General features: G+C 32.5%; 1 protein-coding gene across 3 annotated transcripts in view; it reads left to right on the top strand.

Moving 5' to 3' along the window:
• The window catches only part of LOC110994579 (inositol hexakisphosphate kinase 1), a 41579-nt gene that overhangs the window by 16657 nt on the left and 12706 nt on the right, over window positions 1-12216 (top strand). For all 3 annotated transcript variants that reach the window (XM_022261287.2, XM_022261285.2, XM_022261286.2), the window contains exons 2-3: window positions 6079-6249; window positions 11928-12054. In XM_022261287.2, coding sequence (XP_022116979.1) covers window positions 6112-6249; window positions 11928-12054 — 265 coding nt within the window. In that variant the 5' untranslated portion in view covers window positions 6079-6111. The remainder of the gene's footprint in view (window positions 1-6078; window positions 6250-11927; window positions 12055-12216) is intronic.

A 12216-nucleotide genomic window follows, 5' to 3' on the forward strand; every position in this document is an offset into this window, starting at 1 on the left:
ACAATAACGGCTTTGTTTTTTATTATAAAGTCAATATTATGAATATAGCACATAAATTTGTACGCAAGTGAAAGTGACGTTGGAAACGAACCGCTACAGGCAACAATGATGGTATGTAGATGTCGTAAGCCATGGTCGGGCTCTAGAAAGCTTGGAAAATTACGTTAGGCCTAAGATATCCTACATCCTTCAGAGAAATGAAGACATACTAAGATTTAGAATTGGTGAATGTTCTTATATTGCCCTGATAAAACTTATAGATTAATTTGTTCTGATATTTTTACTAACGTAAGTTTATGATCATGATTGAACAGTTTGGATTGATATAAGAAATTCTCGTTTCATAGTGTTTATTAACAAACTCCCCTGAAACGGCGTGATTCTGTAAATATATGTATATTCTGTATGGTTATAATAGGTCGTTAACTTTTTTTTACACTAAGGGTGAAGGTGAAGGTAAAGGTAAAATAAATATAAATATTTACACCCTTCCACCACTAACCCCAGTTTTAACAGCGACTTTAATACCGTATATTTATATAAATGCTTTATGGGAACTTAAGTAATGTTTCTGAGTATTATTATTTAAATCTAAAATATCGAATACTAAATAGGCACTTTTGAAATATATGTAATAGATTTTATGATGTGGTTATCAATAAATCAATCTATTAATGTATAGGTTTATTATCTGTATTCTAAAAGTGCTATCTGTCTTGTCCCACGATAGTGTTATTTAACATATCGTTTTCAATTTTATTCAATTGTTTGGCCAAACAATGTGACCTCTCTTTGGTAAGCTAAAACTTGTTTCGCTTTGTGTTTTATTTCAATTTTGCGAGACGTGACTTGGTAACAATGACCATGTTATCGCTAACTAACGAACTGTAATTCGTAAATTTTTATGGGTCCTTAATAGTTAGATCTACTGAAATTGTATCAAATTTACGATATGTTATTATGACATGTATTTTTAGTAACATTTTGTCTGTTTTTGTTCATTCTAGTAGGAAATTTGTTTTACGATTTTTATAGATGATATTTTATATATGAACATTTTAACGATAATAATTGATTTAGCTAAGCTAGAATTTCAGCTTATATAAATGTAATAGGAATCTTAAATAACAAATGTGACGTCTGGTCTGTATTCAACATTAAGAGAATCAAAAACCATGATACCAGTATTGCATTACTTTTAGAAGCAAGTCTGTTTTAAATTGATGTTATCGCATGCCAGACAAGCGGTTACCATGCGAGAAATAAGACGTGGGCGTACGCGTCGCTCAAACTAATTATTTATTGCTTGCCACCAATATGCAATTGGTTTTTTTCCTCCATCGGTCAAGCTCAAGGTCTCTACGATTTGTCTTTTGTTTTTAAGTTAAATATTAACATGATCTCATCTTCATTCTAATCGGCACGCATCTACATCGCCATTATTGTAAGACGTATTTACACGTGTGGCTGTAGACTGTTATTTAACTATTGTTGGGTTATAATTCTTTGCAGTTGCTGCTAGATTACGTAATTTTAGGGGATCTTATAAGTTTCTGATGATTTTTTTTCAGATCTCACAGAGTAAGCTAAATATCAGCAGAGATTGAAGGCATCTATACTAATATGGTTGTTCATGGGCTGCTAACTGCTTATATTGTTGTTTTGTAAGCTCACCTTCATATAAAATAATCCACTTCAGATTTTTTTTAATTACTAGTGGTATAATACAATGAAATGTTTTGTACAAGTGAGTAGTTAGCTCATTGGTCATACATTTACAATTAATTATGAATACTATTCTATCTTTGATTTTCTATGAATGTAAATGATGAGTCATTTGGCATGAGAAATGTTTCATAGGCAATGTGTTCAGAAATATACTTTCATATGAATATGACATTTCAATGGCATCCTTATAATTTACTTAACAAACTATCATGTATAGAAAGCTGACAGTTTCTTTATAGGCCAAAACTTAAAGTTGCTTTGCTATTAGGGTCATATGAAATTGATTTCAAATCAAAGTTATTATAAGTGCTGGTTGTTTTGGATATTGCAACGATTAACGTTTGTAAAAATAATTTAGTGTCATTGAATTTAAAAATATCTGGCGCCAAAGATTCCAAAGCGTTCACACGAGCTTTGTGTAACCTATATTCAAAAATACTATTGTTTTGATATTTACTAAATCCCAAGGTATTTTCGGATTTAAATTTCGAACATTTACATTCGACTCTGTAAATTATCACCATGACTGATAAAGTTTTGTTGTTTACAAATAATTCTATGTTACCAGGAAATGATTAGATTGTTTTATGTACTTAGCGCTGAAGTATAATCAGTGCTCACTCAGGTGTAATAATTGCTCGACAGGTGCAAAATTGTCAGCGCATCGTTTATGTTTGCGGTTTGCGCAGGTCGCGATTCGATATCTCATGTTAGTAGCATGCCTTGCTTCCTGACCCACTGACCTGATGGCAACCTATTTCGGTTCACTCTCGGTGCATTGCGTAGATGCATGAAGGATACGTAAATTTATTGTACCAGTCTAGTTACTCCTAGTAATATATAACATGATATATATAGAATAATTTGTACATTCAACGTTTGATGTTCTAACATCAAGAAGAAAGAACTCTTGTCTTTCTACATTTCTTATTTGTAACAAAGATTTATATCGTAGTAGGTAATAATAAAATTGTCAATAATACAGGCTGTTAGGTACAATATTGTAATGAATTTAGAAAGTAATTTGTTGAGGAACTGTAGCATATGATACTGTATATTGTCTTGGAAAAACATCGTTGTGAAACAATCTTCATCTCTAGTACTAAAATAGGTATGTCTTGAGAAATCATGACAAATGGCAAAAGTCAAAAGTGTTGAAACCTTGGAAATAACTTGTAAGACATCGGTTCATTGTCAGGTTTGAAGGGAATTTCTTTAAATAAATGTACTAACTTCCAGAAGTTTGGCAATGCTCAAGAAGCCTTTTAATGTAAAAGTATTAAAGTATGAAATGTATAGAAATTATAACTTTTCAAATGGTAGGCAATTCGGAATTTATTCTCGAACGATCAGTAAACCCAAGGAGGTGATATATACGTTCACTTAATAGTTCAACACCGCCTTGAACCAGATGAATTGAAGCAAACTTCTCGAGATTGATCTCTTTGTTTTACAATGAAAAGATGCTACTATATTCAATAACAATACACAAGTGGTGTCATAGTAATAAAACAAAAGAAGGCACATGAATGCATTTGTTTCAACTTTTCGTTCAGTTTACTTTGTGTGTAGTCTATGGATATTATTTTATCAACAGTAGGTATTTTTCTGTATTCAGGTTTTTGGATTATGTGATGTTCCCATAAAGCACTACTTCTGTTCTATTGTGTTTGAGACAATTCTGACTAATGCGATTAGCAAATCGAAACAATTCTTTGTGACAAAGATGTCTAAAGATCCATCATATATTTGATTCAAGTCGCATCTTAATTTCGCCACAATGCTTTTGCTAATTAAAACTTTCTTTTTTTAAACGAAAGCTGCCATTGCCAAGGCAAAATTGGTTCCAAATTACGTCTTATTTCATTAGTTATTGCTATAGATAATGACGTATAACATTCGTGTCGCTTCTTGGTTCGCGGAGATATAGTCAGGTGAATGGGCGGGGGGATACCGTCACGTAAATAAACTTTTCGCTCAGCTACGCTTCTAAAATTGGTGACGCCAAATCGGTAGCGTTGGTACCACGCCATGGTTACGCCTCCCGCGCTCTTTCAACGTCACAGGCGCAGATAACAATACGTCAATACGTCGTAATACGAATCGTTTTTGCAAGCCGTTGGCTAATTAAATTATTGAAGTAAACAGCTTAACGTCAACGAATGCAAATAACAATCTATTTGGGGTCTGGCATATTTATATCGCTTTCTATTTTCACACCGTCAATATTGGAATCTCGTGATTGTTTGCACATTACAAAGTCCAATGTGAAGTATAACCTGTCCCAGCCCTATAGATTGTTCTAGATGTCCTTGTCTGACATCGTTGTATGAACAAAAGGATTTTTATTAAATGCACGGTCAGTAACCTAATAGCAGGACGGTCAGCAGCCAATCAGGCCGGTTCCCTGACCTGAATGCACGAAGAAGACCCCACCGAACTAGTTTAGTGCAGTCTTGAACACTTTACCGATATCTTTGTTGGTATTAAGTTGACTCGTGCCTTCCCCATATTAATAACATTTCGAAAGTTCAGTGGCTTGCGACATTATTATCGTATGAATAATGCTTCTGTTGTAAGTTTATACTAGACTTACATCAGACAATGTTATTGAGTTGTTTTTAAGTCAATAAATAGTGAATAATATTTTCTTAAGAAGTCATATTTAAGACATATTTATAGCTTATAAATTTATATTACTACGACCCGTGCCCACTTTCTAGTGCTACTTTAGTGACTTAAATTTTAAAGTTCGACATATGCTTTCCCTGACATTTTTCCATAACTTTTGCCCATTTGTCGTTAAGGCGTTCGTAAGAAACATTTTCGTTTAACTTCCACGAATATGGCTTTTCTACTACGCATTATATTTATCAGAGACAATTACAATATTGGTTTGATAAGAACAGTATACATGAGTAATAGTTCATATTAGATATTTATTCTAATATCTTTAATACGCAGTTAAAAGTAGACTAAATATTGAAAACACGTGATCGTTATTTTCTTTTCACAAACAAATGAAATTGTATTTGAATTTTTCTTCACATGTTCTTAGAAATTGGTTTAGATGTATGTCTTTTATTGAACTTTATTACAAAGGCAATAAAATCCGATAAACCATAAAAAAATAGATGAGTCTCATTTAAATCAAGCCTGAAACTTGATATAAGGTGTATATAACCTACAGTCGGAATTTTATGAATTTGTTACAACTTTACAATATTTTAAACCTGGAAAAAGTCCAATGTTTCTTATATTTTATTATTACCTTTTGTATCTGCATGTTTTTTGGCTATTATACATAGCTGTAAGCATATAATATAGACATATCGATGCGATAATTTCATATGAAAACAATTTGTTCTTTTTTTTCTATACGAAAAATATAATAGGGATGTGTGCTCTGATTGACAGCGATGACATCTTGGTTAATTAATTGTCAGTCTAGCTGCCGAGGTCACAGAGTTACTTGGTATTTTGCCCAGTAGATTTACGAATTAAAATTCTTAGATTTTCATGTTTATCGTTATGTTAAATCTCGTTTTAATCTTGTTTAATCTCGTTAAATCTCGTTTATCTGTGGTAAATAATTTGGATTTTAAACCCGTCAGTTTTCATTGGCATTGTGCCGTGGTATTTCCCCGTTATGCGTTTTTTTTGAGGTAGGTTCTTGTTGTATCCAGGACTTGTTGATGTCAAACATGTGTGAACCACTGAGCTGCGGAGGCAGTAAATAACAAATATTGTTATCTAAATATTACGGTTGACAAGTTGAATGTCTTAAATGTGTGTTATGTAAATATTATAGTAATTACTGTATACCAACGATAAATAAGGGATTTTGAGTAAATTTATTTAAGACTGTTTAATTAATGCGTCCTTCTTTACTGGGTCAAGGAAAATACCAAATCTGTAGTACATTGCTCTGTGTTGATGATAGTCTCTATAAGAGCACATATCTTAGAAACCTTTGTATATATATCTAATTTATTATTATCAAATTCACTTTCTTTATCTCATGACCTGCTAGTCTCACCATCATACACTTCTTCTTATCCGGTACACTCTTGACAGAGCGGTCGTGATCGCTGAAAAATAAAAAAAATCGTTTTTTATGGAGCATAAAATATACAGATATCACTTATTCCACTATGTAGTAGTTGTATTAGAAGGGGCAGCTGTGATGAGCTTCACGACGTTTCGCCATTGTTACCTATTAGAAGTTATTCTTCTGAACTTACACTTATAAGACTATATTATGGAAGAACTAATCAAATTTGAGAGTTCTAGACTCTACTTACAGTTGAATACAAATCGTATGGGACTATAAGAGGATATTTGTTGTAGGTGGACAGTGGCGGCGGTGGCTCCACCGAAGTAATGGTGTACTCTCTTGGCTGGGGCATGGGCGAGCCGGAACGGCGAAGCGAGCGCAAGCGAACGCAGCCGCCCGCCTCGGCGCACACACTGTCACCAGACGATGGCCACGAGGTGGATGTTTTGCCTCTACACAATCAAGTGAGTACATTTTCTTTGACAATGCACCATATATGACAGGTCGACGATTTCTTTGTAAGGCATATTTGATCAGGAATGGGATAGAATTATAAAATAGCAACGAAACAGAAGAGTGCTAGAGTGAATAAAAGAGTTTGATCACCATGCATATGCGAAATAGCGTCTTTATTGTATAAGCAATGGGCAATTTGATTTGAAATTCCATTTCAGTTGTACGTAATATTTAGGTATTTAGAAAAAATCGTTTTCCTTGCAATGTCCTGTTAAGAGGATTTTTGTTTTGTTACTTATGGATGTAATTTGTTTTGCATAAAAATATTAGAAAAGCTAACGTGGATCATGGCATAATAATGGTTGGGATACACTAGGCTAGTCATCTTATAATCAAGCAACTAAATGTTATTTTAACCTCTTATTACACAATAGATACTATTCGCGATGAATATGTCCTAAGAACCCAGTACAATAGAATTCAGGGCGGGACTTTTGATTTTGGTCAACATAACCGGTATGCTATTAACGTATATAATTAAAAGTTAAATATAATATAACGTATATTAATTAAAAGTATATCAAATTTATTCCTATTTCAAAAATGTTAGCCAGTCTTCACAGAACTGTGAACGTCGAAATCTGATTTGTTAATAGAAGTTTCGACTATGCGCGCACGGGATTTTTCCATTCAAATAAAATACACGTGTATTTTGATCTACAGTACGAGTGTTGAGCAATGTCAATGCTGTTTGTATAGCGGTATGTAATATGTAATAGAATTACGATACACATGTGCTAGGCCGTATATATTCTTGACGGAAACTTTCCATCAGTGTATAGGCTAAGGGTTCCCAAATTATTTTAGAAAGTATTTGTATTATACAAAAACTTATTTTGTAGCTATACCAAATATATATTTTTTCATTTAATTTGAAGTTAATACCTTTAATAAATAGGAGTCCATTTTTAAACCTAATCAGTTTTCGTTCATGTCGACTTATCGGTAACCTTTTGATTTTGACAAGACACACTGGTCCAAAGACAATTCAAGACGCAGATATAGAGTATAAATTGTTTATTGATTTAAGCAATCCATTGAGAGACCAAATTAGTATTTTAGTATATCTGGATATATAATACAATACACAGATTATATATATGTTGTTATTGTATAAACCGTCTAGAACGGATATAGATTATGGTTTTAAGCCACTCTTGGTCAGCGACAGACTAAATCAGTAATTTTTTGTGCATCTTTGTCTTGTAGAGTTATGTGATTCCTTTGAATATTTATATTAACTGCATCCGCAGTCATGTGAAGTATGAATATATAAAAACAATGGATGCTTACAATTATGAGAAAAATTCTAACGCTGAACGAATTGAATATTAATTGTCTTGTTATTTCTTGAGAACAAAGAAATCTTTGTTAATTATAGATTCTACAAGTATTGTCCTATTTGTTCACTTCGCTCACTTGTGGATAGTGTATAAATCAATTTTTTACACGTCCAAACCATACACACAGACAATACAGTGGTGACCTCACCTCACACACCATCATATATAGATTATATCTAGCTATTGACGAGGTTTCACTGGCGTAAATGAAATAGGATTTTCGCGTCAATATCCTTTTTGAAACTCTCTCTTGCTCCGCAAATGCATTTACGAATTATTCATCTATTAATGACATCAATCCAGATGATTTTTAAAACTTACATTGTATATTATAAATATAAGTAAAATGAAGCTAATTAGATGTTTATTAAATAATGTAGAAAACGTGAACAAATTACGTTAAATCTACCTTTTAAAACCTATTAGCATTAGGTATTTTCTAGTCAGGATTTGTAATAATAATCGCTTTACTTTACTAATCTACTTACGCGTTTATGACGTGCGTATACTTAGAACTGAATTCTATATTTGTCGTTACGATAATAATTATGATGTATTTTTTTTACATTTTATTCTGTATACACTTGTATTTGTCTGTGTAGGACATTCATTGCAATTATTATTATGTTAGTCAAATTATGTTTGTGAGTTAGTAATTTTACGAATAACGCTATAATTAATAATAATTTATTTTAAGTCCGCGTGAAAACTCTTACAATAACCAAATAAGGTTTTCAGTTTCAGTCTGGTATTTTTAACGGATGATACCGTTGTGATATAACTATTTAAAACGTGAAAACTAAGTCTCCAACGGATCGTGAAATGCGTAACTAGTAGTTTGTTTTTAAGACAAAGACGGTTGAGATGCCCCGCGAGATCAGACGCACATCTTTCCTAGAAAAAAATGGGGCAAAGCGTAAATCGAAAAAAAAAAGTATTAAAAACGTCCGCGTGGACAAATGTATGGTTATGATAAGTCGTAATAACTGTTTTCTGTTCAAATTCACTCTAAAATGGTCAGCTTAGTTTTATTTAAGAGCGGGCACTGACCAAAATCACTCGGTTACATTACAATATAAAAATTGAACATAGTTAGAAAAGGAGAGCAACTGGCGGCCTTATCGCTTTTGAGCGATCTCTTCCAGGCAACCACTTATTGAAAAATGTTTGAATTAAAGCCAATAATTATGTATTGTTCTTTTACTACAACTGCAACTGTTGAAAATCTAATTAAAAACACAATACAGTATAAATTCTCCGATATGAAATTGCAATACATATATTACTTTAGAAGAGAACTAGCGATTTTGTTCAATATTGTTTATTTAACGAGTTATCTAAACAAGAAGCGTTTTTTCTCCGTAAAACTGAATTGTCAATGTCATCTCGCACGAACGTAAGGTATACCTCTGTTTAGTTATATACCTCTAGGTATACCTCTGTTAGTTGTGTTAGTCGGTAGAGCGGAAGGTGAAATCATGAATTTTGCTAATGTGCGCTCTTAATATGTATGTGGAGCGTGTATTTAAATATCATTGTTGATAATATTGAATGACGGTTAGAAGGAAAATGTAAGGCATTTATAGGCTCGTCTGTTGTTCCTAGGTCTTTGTTACAAATGACTAATCTTATTACGTTAAATGCAACGGCTGATTTGATGCATTGAGAGCCTTGGTGAACAGTCGCAGTCATACAAATTTAATCGTTGACGATTATTGTTGACTATTTACTTTGTATGACTGCTTTGTATAATGTATCATTGTGTATTAATGTAGTAAAATAGTGGATATTCATCTAATAAACGGCTGAGATAATTTTAATGGTGATAATAAGTCTACCACATAAACCCGTACTTTAAAGCGTAAAACAATTTTTAACAGGATATGCTTAAAGTATGACTTTTATCCCAAAGGTCGTAAGTTCGATATGAGGCTGTGCACCAATCTCGCTCGCTTGGTGAGGGAAAACATCGTGAGGAAAGCGGCATTCTTTCGATCCAAAAAGTCGATGGCGTGTGTCTGGTAGAACGCATATCTACTTGTCTATTACCAAAAAAAAACAAATGGTCACGAAACAGATACAGAATTTCAGACCTAATGGTATTTTTTTAAATATTTTACGCTTCATATGTGCTACTTTTGAAGGAAAAGAATGATGATTATTTTTTCTTTATTTAAATTGTTGTAGCACTACTGGTATTCGTAACGTATATTACGTATTGAGAATCGTATAACCCGAACACAGATTCCTGGACTAGTACTATTTTTATTACACGAATTCGCTTGATATATCTACTATCAACCACAACGCCAACTCTGGATTCATAGTGCGGAACGTAGTGGAACGAGACCGCATTTTTAATTGTTTCTAACGGTTTGTTTTTTTATTCACATGCCAATTTCATTTTAAACCAAAATTATTATCGCAATGGGTTATTTGCAAGTTCATAATGGATAATGTTTGAGGACTCTTTAATGTCTGTTCGTTCTGTTTTAGTAGTCTTCTAGTACTGACAGTATACAGACAAATACTAATAACATATTCAGGGTCACTTTTATGATGTTTCTCTATGGTTTATGGTCACTGCTAACGCGATGCGTCAAACAAAAAATCTGTCATATTAAATCTAACGCAAGTAGCATTCGATTATAGATTTAACAATACTAAAAATATGCAACGAAATATATTGACTGAGCATTGCAAATTATTTGTTTACAGTGTTATACAAAGTATTTTTATCCGATTGGGAGGTGATCGAGACTGTACTGTTTAGTACGAGGTGTTTTCGACCACACAGGTCAATGCCATCTGAGTGTATTACGACCCTCGCTTTATTCGATCCACTGCGCTATTTGCTATATCCATCCCATTCACTCCCTATTAAACTAATTGAGATGGAATTAAAAAATCTTGTTTGATGAGTTTTGCAGTATTGTGTTTATTTGTACTCTTTGCCCTATGGCTATATATATGTTTATACTTATAAATATTAACATTGCGTTTGTCAACTGAAGCATTTTGATATCGAGATACTTCCAGGTAATACAATAACAACTTTTGGGCTCATTTCACTATAATAAAAAATCCAATCGAATAATCGTTTTTTTTAGAACCAAGTTTTGACCAATTGTATAACTGGTTGGGGTGAGGTTAATCGTTAGTTAGGGGGTTTATAATTAAAATTTATTGATGGCGGGTATTAAAGAATTAATAAATTTAAAAATATATAGATGTATGGAGAATGATTGTAACGATAAAAGCTTATCGGATAAGATAACTATGTTTCCTAAAATGCCCTGTCAGCCACGTGTGACTTGGTCAATGATATTGCGTCACCGGGGATTCGTACGGTTATTATTATATGATGTTAAATTCCTTTATATATTTATGCTGCATATAAATATTTTTTAAATTTATAAAATTACATTTACAACGTGCCGATTTGTGTAAAATTGTCAATATTAATAATATTTCTCCTAAATCTCGGATATTATCATTAATTATCGACATCTATAATTATGTTGTCGGAGTGATTTCACTGTAGTGATTTTGTATCTTATGTATTTAATCTCAATATTATATAATTTATTTGTAATTTCTAAAATCGAATAAATTAATAGATAAAAATAAATCTTAAACTGATTACATAACAGATATGTTTTCCAGGATCCTGTAACTGTAAATTGTATTAGCGAAGCTCGTGATCAGTTATATTTATTTTGTCTCAATTTAATTACTTACAATTTAACGTTGGTATACATTTTTGACGCCAGTATGTTACTTTTCTTTTTTTTTCTTTTTTTTTTTCCATTAAATTTAATTGCTTTATTAATTTCTTGGTTAACAGGCTCGGGTAGTACCTCTTTATTAAGCGTAAACTAATTGTATATGTTGATACATATATATTTTTTTTATAGAATAGGGGGCATACGGGCAGGAGGCTCACCTGATGTTTTATTATATTAAATTATATTCTATTTTCTAGTTGAAACATTAAATATCGATCAAAAGTTACTGTAATAAAGCCTTATATACAGTACAGCACAGTAGCTTTGTTATATGACTAACGAAACAACTCAACAAGTAACTAACAAGGAATTGCTTCATACATTGCATAATCACGGAAGGTCTATGGTTAATTGAGGCCTATTTGCTTCTAGAACTTCGTTAATTTCAACATTTCCTATTTGATTAATTGTATGTAATAATGACATTTATTGCTACGTTTGTCGTTTTTGATTATATTGTATTTTTTTTCTTATGTAAAAATCGTATTTTTTCAGGTTGGCGGTCACACGAGACTACTAGTTCTCAACGACAGTACCGTGATCAAACCGCTCAATATCAGAGAACTGCATTTCTACCAGAACATTCCTGAAGACATCCAAGGCTTTGTCCCCAGATATAAAGGTGAGAATTACAACTTTGTAACTTTGAGTCAGTTTTGCCTTAACGGGCAGCTTGCTTTACTATTTCGCTGGATGCGTCATTTCATTCATTTGCCTCATTTTTTTTAATGCAATTACCGTGTTGTTTTTTTTTAGCCTAAACTGTTTAATGTTTTTACTGAGC

The sequence above is a fragment of the Pieris rapae genome, chromosome 4, assembly GCF_905147795.1.
Source record: "Pieris rapae chromosome 4, ilPieRapa1.1, whole genome shotgun sequence".
NCBI lineage: Eukaryota > Metazoa > Arthropoda > Insecta > Lepidoptera > Pieridae > Pieris > Pieris rapae.